Here is a 13,753-nt window from a genome sequence, read left to right as displayed (position 1 = left end):
GCTCCTAAATTCGGTCCTTTTGTAAGTGACAACTGTTTATTTTCCTCTCTGGATTACTCTGTGCAGGATGAGATAAACAAAGCTACCTTAGCTAAAGAAGTTGGTAGGATTATTAATAGAGAGAGGGTGAGGTGAGGACATCGCTGTAGTCAACCAACTTTTCCCTCCTTCCTTACCCCTATATATTTTGGTGTACTGACAGTATAATGTCTCTGGTCTTGTCCTTCCTTCCCTTGCTCTTATTCAGCTTTTTCTGAGGTCACTACAGCACAGGCAGTCATTTGGACTGTAAGACAGTAGTCTAAGATGAGATCTGGCAGTTCTGCAAGTCCTTTGACTGAGGAACAAGATCTCCTGTGAGTTTCAGCAGTGAGTTTTTGGGATAGTTGATCCCACAGTGAGTCCACATGGTCTGCCTGGTAGTTTGCTGTCATGCAGTTGTCTTTCTTTGGTCCTTGCTTGGCTTGCTATGACTTGGTGGAATATCTAAAACGAGAGCAGAGTAGTAAAGGAAGAGGAGATTAATAATGGCATTTGCATGTAAAAGATTGAGAAGACTGTTTCCTCATGTTCTTACGTGTGTATAATTTGTGCCAGCAGCAGGAAGTCGTGATGAAGGACGCATTGTGAATGCAAGTGTACTTAAGTGAGCCCTGTCTGTGTTTAACACTTGAGTATGTCGTTTTTTCTCCTGTGTTTGACTTCCTCAGCAAGATTTACAATATTAGATAGCAGTAGTGTATAATACATGAAGATAAAAGCTGTCAGATCAAACTCGGTGTATTGTTTTATTTTAGCACAAAATGCATTAGTAAGAGTAGCTGAGAGTAAAATGTGAAATTAGCATTCAATAAAGAACACAAATCCTATTGTTACCTTCTTAAAATTTGACTAGGGTGGAAAGGGGAATAAGTTGTACTAGTGATTTGTTTAATTTGATTTTATGAGAATGAATAGGAGGAAACTGCAGTCTTCCTAGCATGTGAACTAACAAATACATACTTGTTTACAAGGAATAGTGGCTGACACACATTTCTGTCCTTTACCATGCAGAACATTCTGGTACTAGTACAACGAAGCAGTAAGAATAGAAGCAGTAAGAATAGTAGCAGTAAGACACGTGCATGTATCCTTGAAAGTTGACAGTGTTGGAGACCTGGGTCAAGTGTGTGTTTAGATGCTTTGCTAGACAACTGTGCCTAGCATTTTCTAGGGTGGAGCCAAGAGTAAATGGATGGGGAAGAGGAGTGGCTGGAAGTGAACAGAACGTAAGACTAGCAGCACAATTACCTGAATTATGACTCCTGCTTTTCCTTGACTGTAAGGCAGCCATTTAAATTAGAATTTCTATTTATAAAGAGGCTATGTAAAGATGTCAGACTGGGTTTTACCCCTGAGTTTCTTCACTGTTTTTAATGTTCTTTCACTACTGCAAAGTCAAGGTCCATCCTGCCGGCAGCTGGGGAAATATTCTGGGGAAGTTTCACTATAGCTTTGTCCCATTGTTACATGCTGCTTTAAGTGTCTCCTGTTGATTGCTGGCAGAGCCAGAATGCTGTGATAGCCAGGATACTTAGGATCTTAGCTATTAAAATATTTTTGTTTGTTTATATTGAATTGCTACACCTGTGCTTGAACCGTCTCAGATTCAAGGAGGAAGTTATGAAGTCTGCAAATTAGAGAAGAACAAATATAACTTAAGTAGAACAAATATAACTTTGAAAGTATTTGAGAAGTGGTAAAGATGCTTCATAATGCTATTTTTTCTGCCGCTGCTTTTATCCAGAATAAAGCTTAAAGTTAACCTCTGAGCATTAGTTTCTTACATGTAAAACAGCATAATTTATTTTGAATACATGATAAGGAAAGTGTAATCATTGCTGCTAAGGTTCAGGTATGCTCACTTGAGTAATCTTCAGAATTTATTGCAACAATTTCTTGTTCTGGTACGATGCATGTTCTCTGTTCTCCATACATTGTGATGTATGACTGTGTTCTAACATACATCTTTTTTTCTTTAGTGTTTTTATATTGCTTTCCTGCAATTTCTCTTCTTGGTCTTTTCCCTCAAATCAACACCTTCTGTATATATCTTTTGGAGCAAATAGACATGTTGCTTTTTGGAGGTTCTGGTAAGTAGCCAGTTGTAGTCTGAGCTATCCCTTTCTGGGCTTATTGCACATCTTAAAGTACATTGCATGTTAAATCTCAAACAGCTAATGGTATTCATATAACGGTGGGGTGAATACTAATAAGACCCCCTTAGTTAGATTTCTTTTTTCTTTTGAAAAGTAATATACAAGTTGTGCTATAGGCTGCAGAATGTGGTTGATGTCAAAGAACTCTTTCCTGGCATGTCCGATGTGAATCTTTACTATATTTCTAAAAAAAAAAAACTTTTAAAAAAGTTTTCTGTTAAAACTCCATTTAAAAAATGTTTGCATTGTTCCATAGTAAGGCATGTTCACAAGATAGTGGATGTATCATTGTTTTTTTTGGTGTTATTTCAGTCAGATTAAACAAGTCACGTGAGAGATGATGCATCTTTTTTTGTTGGTAGTGGTGGGTTTTGCTTTTCATTATAGTTTAAGTAACAGAGAAGATTGGGATGCATCTACACTGTCATCTTAGTTTGGATCAGAAACAAACTTCCTCCTTGTTCCCACTTACCACATGTTGTTTTGCATCATGGAATGATGTCAGAGTATGCAAACTGGATTCCATTTGGATGAAGCTTAAAAGAAAGGTGCACTGTAAGGGTGCACCTATTGCACTCCAAACTCTAATGAGCATACAGTCTGTGGGACCAGACTAGAGATAGTCTGCAGTAAGGCATCTCAAACATGTATATCATGGATGTGACGTCCTCAGCACTTCTCATTCCACAGACCCACGCTTACTGCATTGTTCTGCTTGCTACTGTAGACACAGGCTTTGGCAAGTGGTTAAAACTAGTACAAATGATATGGGTGTTCTTTGCTTTTTGTCTCATAAATACCATAGCAGACCTGGAGGAAATAATGTGTTGGATAAAGTCCTCATCCTATCAATAATGATTCTAGTGTACGTTGAACCCTAATTAGAGCATGGTTTTGCAGCCCCTGTGTCTCCATTGTTGAGACTGTTGAACTCCTAATTCTGTCTGACAGCTTTTCCTACCCTGCTTCTGGAAGCCCTCAAAGGAGGTTATAGCAAGAGATCAGCTGGCATCCTTCTTTCTCCCTTTAAGTTCATTCATGTATCTTAATATGGTGCAAATTGTGGTTGACCGAGCAAGTTAGGATGCTTTTGGATGATACCAGAGCCTGTGTCTCAGGAGCAAAGGGAAGGAGGAAAATTCCACGTGGAGTTTAACTAGAAAATTGCCAATTTTGTAGATCACTTCATTCCTCCTTGGTAGTAACATAAAAAGCCATACCGATATTTTGGCAAAACAATGTTCAGTACAAAAAGCAGTAGTGTGGGACCTCAGGTCAATGGAAAACACACGGAGTAGAGTGGCATTGGACTTTGTCTTAGCTGTAAACAGTTTTGTGAGCTTATTTCGGGCATTGAAGGTGTTCTCTCAACAACCAGCTTCATGATATGTGATTTTAATCTCTATACCTCTCGTGATGCAAGAGCTGTTTCATTTTTTTCTTTTGATTGCACGTTCTCATTTAGGAAGAAATTAACTAACATGTAATTCTTGTTATACATCTTGAAATACATGTCTGTATTTCAGCTGCTGCTGGGTTTGTGTCTGCACTATACAGCATTTCCCGAAGCTTTGTGGTTCTGATTGTCCTATATGCTTTCTGCTTCAGTGCAGTGAAGGTAAGCCAGAAAAACAATACTGCAAAAATTCAAAATTTCAAGCTCAAAATTCATATAATCTAGGGAGATCATCCTTGTTTGGTGCTACGTTGTTGTTGTTTATCAAGATAAGCTTTACAAGCTATGCTTCAGGTTATGCCTATTAAGCTACGCTGACAGAGATTGAAACTGTAGTAGCAATACTGGAGTAAATGTGTGTCTAATACCTGTGACTGTTTGCCTCTTATATGTATCAGTCTGAAATGATCCATTGAATTTCTCCTACAAAGACTAACAGTGGCCTTGGCTGAAAAAGCTACAACTTCTATTGACCTGTATAAGCCAGACTGAATTTGGTCAAAATTCCTAGTAAGGTCCGTATTTCCAAAGGAAGAAAAAAAGGGTTTTGTTGTTGCTTCATAACAGTATGCCGAAGAACTTAAATGTCCAGCTTGGGCAGGCCAGTGGACCATGTAACTCAGTAATGTGTCTGTATCCACAGGGAAATGCAATTTAGGAATTTAATGCAAGTCAGATGACTGTTTGCCACTCTCTTCCCTAATATTCCACCAGTATCCACAATTGTTGGATTAGGGATGTTGGAGAGTGTATTCCAGCTTATTTCATTTGGTATCTGTGGACTTGTTGTCTATGAATTTGCCGAGTCCCTTCCTGAATGTGCTGGTCCTATCTGTTTCCACAACTTTGTGCCAACAAATTCCAGATGTTCACTGTGCTCTGTGCAAAGCAATGCTGTCCTTCATTGGTTTTAAACTGATCTGCTAATTTCATGAAGTCTTCCCTATGCCTAGTGTTGCAGGATTTGCAGAAGAACTGCTTTGCATTCACCGTATCCGCTGCCATCGCAGTTTTGTAGGCATCAGTCATATCCCCCCCAGCCATCTTCTCTTTAAACTGAAGAGTCCCAGCCTTTCTAGTGTCTCCTTGTAAAGCAGCTGCTCTCTCAGGAGTAGCTAAGTTAGTTGCCCTACTCTGTGCCTCTCTTACTCTGTTGTGACCTTTGGATGTGGAGAGTAAGTTGCATATGGTGCTCAGGATGCGGGTGTGCCACAGCTCTCTATGCTGGCAAAATGACTGGCTGCCTTGTTCTCGGTACCCTTTCCAGTGATGCCCAATATCGTTTTTTTTGGCAGATGCTGCGTTTTGAGCCATACTCAATCTAAAGCATTTATTTTTTTGTAGCTAATGTATATGTCCTCTGCATATTTTGTTTTATTTAAAAAATAGCAATGAAATTTTGGCTGCCTTCAAGTCTGCTTTAAAATTCCCAGTGCCCACAGCAAGACCAGAATTTCATCTTAGACTTGTGATAAAATTTATCCTTTAGGGGACAGTCTTTTGACAGTGTTTCATTACAGGCTAGATGCTGTCAGTGCCCATGCAGGAGTGCACCAGGATGTGCAGTGATTTACAAGCTGCTCTTGACATCTTGCGGGCATACGTGAGAGGATGCTTTATGGTGCTATACATGCATAGCACATACAGAGATCCCAATATGAGGTTCTACAACAGTCAAGGATGTATTGTGTAAACACCCAGACTGGCAATTTACACAGATGAGAGGGGTGATCAGATGTTTCTTTAGGGGAATTCTTTAATTCTTTAACATAAGCATTTCTAGAATGGCTTTTAACAATTTCCCACTTAAAATTTTGAATAGGAGCCTTAAATCAAAAAAGGTCAATTATAATGCCTTAATGATCTCTCGCAGATGATCAGAGCTGGCTGTGTATGTGTTTTTAACCACTCCCAATAGTAAGGTAAAATGTGTTAAGCCACCATTTTATCTAGCCCCTAGGTGGCTTGGTTCCACACACAATAAATTATGGCAACTCAGCTGCTGAGCAGTGCTGCATTAAGACACGTCAAATTAAATGTCTTTGAATATGTGATGTACTCCCAGGGAATCTCCTGTTGCCAGGCTCAACCAGTATATCAGTTATACTGGTTTGACCTGACCCAGCTGTGTGATGCTAGAAAGCTTAACTGCTTCTTACGCAGTTTCCTAAAGTAGCTAGTATTCCTGCTACTGTTTTGCAGCTATGTTAATGATTTGGAAGCTGGCATCCGGGATGGAGAAGGTGGCTCTCTGTAATGATGAACAGTGAGAAAAATCTATAACGGGGGGGAGAAACAATGAGAAAAATAGAAAGCTATATGGAAGGAAGGAATTGAGTTAAACCACTGTTCAACAGGCAAATATCTGGGGAAATGATCATTTTTTCCCCTCAGGTTGGCAGAGGGTGATTCACTAGTCAAAAGTAGGGAAGTGGTGTGATGGATACTTTAAAAAATAGTTTTGTAAACAGTATTAAAGAAAAGCCTCTTAAAATATTCTACAGACCTTTCTCAGCGAATACTTTAAATTACAGCATGCAGGTGGCTTTGTAGATAAGCAATCTCCTCGTGGATTAGACTTCAAACTGCTTAGAAATATGCTTTTAGTGCTACCCTGAAGTTGTAGAGTGCTGTGAAAGATTTACAAGATATCTGTTGTAAATTACCAATATTAAGTGCAGACTTTCTGTTCTCACAGAAATTACAGTTAATTTGAATTTTTATGGCACTGTTCCTGCGAAGGCGCTTCTGAGGAGGTTAATTTAAAGCATGTAAAGATGATTCCACTTGCTCAGCTCATAATCTCAGTCTACTGGGGTGCTTGAAATTTCATATGTTTTTTTTCTTCTAGAAGTTATGAAATAAGCACTTGTGTTAACCTTCCTTGTTCTTCAGTCAGGTCCAGAGATATTTTTCCTTTTGGACTGTTGTCTATAACACTGCAAGAGAATGATTCTGTCAGACTTACTCTTTGGTTGGTGGAGGAGTAGGAATTGGCTTAAATGTAAGAGAAGAATCTGATCCTGAACAGGGACCACTGTGAAAGGTAGTCTAATACCCCTCTAAGAAACTAGAACTGTTTGATACGTAGTGAGCAACAACTTCTGATCCTAATCAAATGAAGGTTTTGATTTTTTGGCGTACTAGAAATTGCAGAGTTTAATTCAAAACTGAGCAAATGCTATAGTCTGTTTCATTGAGGTGTTTGCACAACAGTGATAAGTACATGGTTTTCTTTAAGATAGAAATGGCATCTCTTCCACACTTGCACTTTACATCTATTCTTTATTTTACTCTCTTCACTTTTAGTCAGTTTGGCAAAACCAACCACCAACCAACAGAGCAAAATTTTCAATATTTATGGAGGTCAAAAAATCATTACAATCAAAAAGATTCAGGGCAGGGAAACATGATAGAGTCTCTCTGGCGCAGGATTTCCGGGTTGCAAAGCTTATTTCTTGGTTGAAATGTAGCATCCTCAAATGTAAACTCTGTTTATTGGCAGAACATCTTATAGCTCAGCAGGTGTAACTAGCAGAGTTCTATTTCCTGAAATAAATTGCAGAGGAGAATGGATCTCTAAGTGATTGCGTGCTTTTTACTGGTGAACAATGGCTCACATCAAATGCCCAGGCTGAAGACCCATTCCAGCGGTATCAGGTTTGAGCCTCTTCTTCCTTACGTGGTTCTTGTGTTCTGTTTATTATCGTGCAGGGTGAAACAGTCTAGCCTCATTTCTCTGTGTACGTTAGTTATTCCAAAAGGAAAGATATTATTCCTGAAGGAGTTCATTAGAAGAATAATTAATTTACCACATGATTTTCTTTTTTATTAAAATTAATAAACAACGTTCACTTCATAAGATCTGTGTTCTTAAGTGAGTTTTTCCTGTTCATTTTTAGAACAGAAACTATATACGTGCATACAATAGTTTGATTTAGTTGCAGTCAAATTTTGAAATTATTTTAGAGTAGCACATTCACAGCAATTAATTCTTTACTCTAGAACTCCAATTTTAGAAAAATTGAAAAGTAAGAATTGAGCAATTGTTTTGGGGTATGTCCACAAAACAGTGTACTTAACTTCCAAAAGGCGAATATAAGCTCTGAGAATTGAAACGTAGGCCTGTGCTAAAATCCTGTGCCTTGTCCTGACTGATTTTGCTGTTGAATTATGTTGTACAAAACCAATTGAGAGTCTCTATGAAAAAGCAGCAGTGGTATAGATGTATCATTAGTTTAACTTAATAATTGTCATTGATTTTTGTTCAAATAAGTTGCTTAAGGAAAATTATTACAGAGTATTCTCGATTGAGAGTTCACCCTGTGATCTGCAGACAAAATTCGATGTGCCCAATGAGTTCATCTGGCCCTGCTGCTCTTTCTGAATGACCTCGCGGCATCTTTGCCATCGCATGACCAGAAACGTTTCTCTCTCATGGCTAAAATGTACATATCGCCTAAAAAAGGATGGACAGATCTCTAGTCTTGTGCTAACAGTGCATGTGCAGGTTGGATCATGTGGCAGGCTGCTTACGTGTCCCATCACAGGACTCGATCAGAAGCATATGATGTGTTTTGGGGGGTGGCTGCATTCGGCTCACCCGGAGGACACAGGGTGTTACGTGACCAAACACGCACTTCCCATGCAACTAAAATAAGGGACAGTGTGTTACAAGGCCAGGCGCGAACTCATCGCGTGATGGGGAGGCCTGTGTTGGAGTGGTGTGACTCAGACACTTGGAGGAGGAACAGGGACGTGTTGTTTGGAGGTGGCTGGGAAGCGAAGGGGTCCCACCTGCTGTGGCCAAGCCATCGGCTCCCCTCCTCAGAGTGCTCCTCAGCAGCTTTGCCCTTGCTTGCTCTTTGCGTGGAGCAGCTGTGGGTCTGCAGTTTGCCGGGACCTCCTCTGGTGGTGCTACTGCTGGACTGATCAGTTTTCTTTACGTTTAAAGCTGCCAAGCTAAAAAAGAAAAAAAACCAACCCCAAATTGTTCACAATAGGAAGTACAGAGTATTGCATCTAAAATTATAACAGATAATTTCTCCAGAAAACTGCAAAACAGCAGAATTCCAGGTCTCCGTCCATGTGTTGGAGGCCTTGAGGACTGACAGACAAGACACTGTTCATCACTGTTGTCAGTCAAAGGAGCGTATTATGAGTGGAGCAGGTTTTCAAGTCGCTGTTGCTGCCTGACGTGGCTGGTGAACAGAAGTTGTTCCCTCTGGTGATGATGCGAAGTCACCTGGATAGATTTGTTTGTTTGTTTGTTTTACAGTCATGTTATCCCAGTGATGCAAAGGTGATTTGGCTACAGCTTTCAGACTTTCAGGTGCTGTAAAGCATCTCTTCACACATCTTGTCCCATGACACATCCCTGTCATGAGTGATATGACACCAGCTGCTTATCCAGCCTTACATACAACAATACTGTGAACTTGATCTCAGACAAGAGAGAAGATAAACGTCTTAGCTTCTGAAGTGCAAAGGCCTGAGTTTCTCCTGCTTGCTTTGAGATTTTCTGTATCTCCCAGGCCTCTGTTTAATGGTATCATCACTCCTTATTCCAGTTCTTTCCAGGTCCTCTGTGAACTTTCATTTACTTTTGTTTAATAAAACGCTCTAAATCCTAAACATGGTTTTATCACCTCTTTTGGTCATTCCTTGGGTTGTTACATCTAATAGCAGCAATTTTTCAGCTTGCTACTTTTTTTGAAGCTATTGAGTAACTCAGTTTAGTTTAAAATTATCTGCGTTCACTTCAGCCTGGCTTTATTTCTGATCTCAGTTTCAGTCCTGTAATCTTTAACAGAAATTGGCAGCTCTAATAGCTACCTTAGCTTTGATATATGAAAGGGTTATCTCTCTTTCCTGGAGGAGATGTTTTTATTTTCAGATATTACATCCATCAGATTGGAGACACGGGAACTTCTGTGCCATCTTTTTCACTTGACTAGAATTGCCTGATGTGCTGATTTTTGTCTCCTGCTCCATCTGTTTTGTGGTCTGTGCCCAAATATTTAACGGGTATTTAAAGAAAAAGTCAGGTATGTCCTCCTACTTTTTCCACAAATATTCAGTCTGGAATTTAGCCATCTTGATATCAGTCTTTAGCATTCCAGCTCATCAGTGTTTTGCTGTGGGACAGAAGAGCACATCCCCGAAGGTTTCTGGAATCAGTCAGTCCTCCTCTTCTGCCTTCTGTTCCAATCAGCTGGTTTGGATTTGAAACTTATCCAGAACCAGTTAATTATTTGTTGTCCAGCTTTTTTTTTTTTTTATAACTGCTTAAGGAACTTGCGGTTTATCTTAATCAGCCTGGAAAAATTTCAGATTTTGGACTTGGGTCAGAAAAATTAAACTGATGTGAATGTGTTCATATGTGGCACAGCTGCATCCTCCAGATCTGTGTAAGTGTATATTTTTAAAATGAAAGTTATATAGTTTCCATTACCTTATACCTGAAGAAAGTATTTTCTGGTAACTTATTTATTGCTTCAGTGGACAGTTACTAAAAATCCTGTGTGTATTTTAAACCATTCTCAGCTCACATTGATGTAGTTTGGTTTGTTGTTTAATGAGTTTTAAACTCATTAATCAGAATAACAATGCTTCTTGATTCCTGTTTTCAACGATGCAGGCTTCATCTGTGTACTAATAATTTTGAAATATTTGTCTTAGGGTTTTATAATGGGAAAGAATTGCAAGCATACATCTCCCTCAATCTGCTAAGGTTGCCCAAATAAATTTCTAAACAGCACTGAATGGGCCCATGTGTATAGACAGAATTCCTGGACGTGCAAGTGACCAAAAATAGAAGTATGGGATTATTAGACAGCTTTGCTCATACTGCATAAAATACTTCCAGCCCTGTTGGAGGTTTTGAAGACAAGGTTCATCAAGTTTATGTACTTTCCAATTTAGAGACCCCTGAGGTTCAAGCAAGAGCTGTTAGGAGTATTAATTTTGGAGAGAATTGTCAGGTATCACGCGTTTCAGTGAGCGATGTTTGCAGCCATAGTGAGACTCGCACTTTAGTCATAACTTCAATAGTTAGGCTGTTAGTTTTTTGCATGTATAGTATGAATTTATTGTCTAGATATAACAGAAAAAGCAAATTATGTTTGTAGAATCTGATATGGCCCAGGTTACTCTTACAGAAGTACGTCACTGTATAGGAATGTAGAAATCTTCACTTCTTGTTCAGGATAAACTTGCCATTATGTGAAACATGAGTATCCATGCCCCCTGCCTGAAGTTGTTGCTCATGTTACTCTCTAGCCGAGGAATCCTAGTCACAGACCCGAACCCTGTTGTGTAAGGCGATGTGCACGCACACATGCATACCCCTGCATCAGTCCCATCCTTGTGGATTTTAAATTTCAGCAATGAAAATACAGTCACAGATAACAGTTGGGAGTGCAGAGAAACAGAGACAACGCTGCTCGGAATGGGTAGTGAAATCTGTATTCTGGTAGCTTATCACTTGTCAGGTTTTTGCAGCTCTTCTGGGAAAGTAATGTTTTGTTTTCCATGGATGATGGGAAGATAAGGCTGGTGGGCATCTCTCCCTAGAATTTCTCTCTAACTGGTGTAACTCGAGGTCCATGAATAATTCACATTTCCTGGTCATTAGTGTTCACTGAAAACGAGTATCCATGGTAATACAGTTAAGCTTATAGTTAACCTTGTAGAGAACAAGTCGTTGTTACCATTTTCTCATAACTGTGGGGGTGGGGGGAGGATTCCCTTTTACAGTCTCATTCAGAAAGTTTTTGTATGTTCACAATTAGGATGATAGTATTTCTTTCAGTTTACCATCACACATGTGGAATGGCTGACGGTCAACAGCTGTTCTGCATATTGTTTGACATGAGTAGTAGCATAGATCCATGATGCATCTGGGGAGCGGAAGTAAGGAGAAAGGCCCCCGAAAAACTTGGTTGAATAATGATGAAATCATGAGAGTGGAAAATTAGATGTCTGTTCTTTGTGAAGAACAACTGGAGTTTGTCTCCATATTTAAAAAGCCAGTCAGTATGCAAACACCTTCAATGATGCTAATGCTGCAGCAACCTGCAAAGTCTTTGAGTTGACAGGAATAATTCTGTTAAAAAAAAAAAAAAGTAGCAGGAATTTCTACTTGCTGCAATGGTTCTGCTGTGTTCAGAGCACTTATTGTCCCTGGAGGAGGACATATGATTTATTTTAGCATATCTTTTGAAAGATAAGAGTTTGCTACATGCATTGTTTTTTTAAAGGAGGAAAGAAGAAAAAAGGATAAATAATGTAGGACAGAAAACTACTGTCGCCACTTTTTAAAGATACATTTGCCTCCCCACCTTTACCAGTGGTAAAAGGCTTGTAAGTTCAAAGACACCTTTATCTTCCTTTTTAGTGGGTTGTTTTGGGATTAGGCGATTCTGTGGTTGAAATGGAACACCACCACCCTGACCACTGGGTCTGTTGTAACTCATCACTTTCATCCTTAATCCTGTAAGTCCATTTCACTTGGTTTAAAAGTGACTACTGGAGTGTCTGCATTAAAGTCAGAACTGTATATGAAAGCACTACACGTCACCTCAACCAAATGAGGTAAAGTAGAAAGTCAAACTCCCTGTCTAGTATGACAGATAATACCAGCTTCCAAGACTAAAACCTGTCATTCCTGTTTTTCCACTGAGAAGAATCATTGTCCAATTATCAGCTATATTGGGTTTTTTTATCTTTTTAATTTAAAGCTCTACCAGGCATCATTAGTGTGGGAGGAAAATGACAAAATGGAGCAGGGTACATCACACTGATGCTGGAGAAATGACACCTTTGTTCATTCTCATCTTTTGTACAATGTTGTGTAGCATTATTCTGGAAAATCCTGCTCTCTAGGCACATAGCAAATATTGATCCTGTCCTGCCTGCCTTCCTGTCTCCCTGGCAGCTGAGCTTTGAGGGGACAATGACACTTTGGAACTGGAGCACACGCCAGCCATATGCACAAGCTCTGTGTAATATACAGAAAATATGGAAGTAAAGATTCCCTATCAAAAAAATGAGGAATCAGCCATGTGCAGTTTTACAGTAGAAAGAGGGCGAAATGATTTCTCAAACTGGCTACTGATACATTTTGCTACCCAGGTATATTGCGGGCTCTTTATAGTATTTTGCTTTCGAAATAAGTTGCAGGATGAAGGGGCAGTCGTGCCCTAGAAGCTGCTGGGTGGATCTGTACGCAGTTGTGTTGCCCTGGAAATGCAATGGATATTTGGATGGGCTGTGATTCAGCCATTTTCAGAACGTTTTGACTCCAGTTTAGTTTTCTTCGGTGTTTTGAAGAATATGGAATTCTTACCTGAGACTAAGTATGGGGAAAGTTAACCCAAAATGTATTTGGACCCAAAACCGGGAACAATGAAAGGAAGAGTGGAATTGGATGGCAAAGTTTAACTTGTCAAACAAATGGTGCTGGATTCTTTCACTAATAACTTGTAGCACGCTCTTTCGTTTGTAACGACTGTTTTAAGTAGGATTGTTTCATAGAACTAGACGCTTCTTTCTTTCATCTTTGTGATGTTCAGTAGTACGATGAGGGGAAGGTGGTTCTTGGAATTAAAATTTCACTTCTGTGATACCAGTTCTTAGGATAATGGGAATTTCATCGTTCAATTCCACAGAAACCTCACATTGCAGCAGGTGGTTTGTCCCTTAACAGCAAATTAGTTTGTTTTACCCAGGTATTCATTGCCCCTGAAAGAAACAAAATCTTTCTTAATGTGAATCAGCTTTGCTAAGAAATCATGCATATCACTGGGCAAAATAAGATTATTAGAACCACTTTGTTCTGTAAAAATATTGGTCCTGTACAAGTTGTGAAGTTTTTCAAGCAAAAGACATACTGCAGAAGATGCTTTGTTCGTACTAGCTGAAGAAGGCTTGAAGTTTCACAGGTCCTACAAGCACTGTCTGTCAAAACCTACCCAGAAAGTGCTCTGATGTCAGGATCTGGTAACCTCACATGCACTTGGTCAGGTAGAAGTTGTGTGGAAGAATTGAACAAGCCGAATAAGTGAAATGGCTATGGATCGAGTTTCTGTGTCCTTCA

General features: G+C 39.5%; 1 protein-coding gene across 4 annotated transcripts in view; it reads left to right on the top strand.

The window, feature by feature from the left end:
* The window catches only part of PCNX2 (pecanex 2), a 159,981-nt gene that overhangs the window by 53,695 nt on the left and 92,533 nt on the right, over positions 1-13,753 (top strand). For 3 of the 4 annotated variants that reach the window (XM_075495898.1, XM_075495896.1, XM_075495899.1), the window contains exons 14-15: positions 2,022-2,132; positions 3,725-3,816. In XM_075495898.1, coding sequence (XP_075352013.1) covers positions 2,022-2,132; positions 3,725-3,816 — 203 coding nt within the window. The remainder of the gene's footprint in view (positions 1-2,021; positions 2,133-3,724; positions 3,817-13,753) is intronic. The other variant, XM_075495897.1, reaches the window with a different exon arrangement.

This window comes from Mycteria americana, chromosome 3 (genome assembly GCF_035582795.1).
Source record: "Mycteria americana isolate JAX WOST 10 ecotype Jacksonville Zoo and Gardens chromosome 3, USCA_MyAme_1.0, whole genome shotgun sequence".
NCBI lineage: Eukaryota > Metazoa > Chordata > Aves > Ciconiiformes > Ciconiidae > Mycteria > Mycteria americana.
Note: the sequence above shows the minus strand (reverse complement) of the source record. Positions and strands in the feature narration are given on the sequence as shown.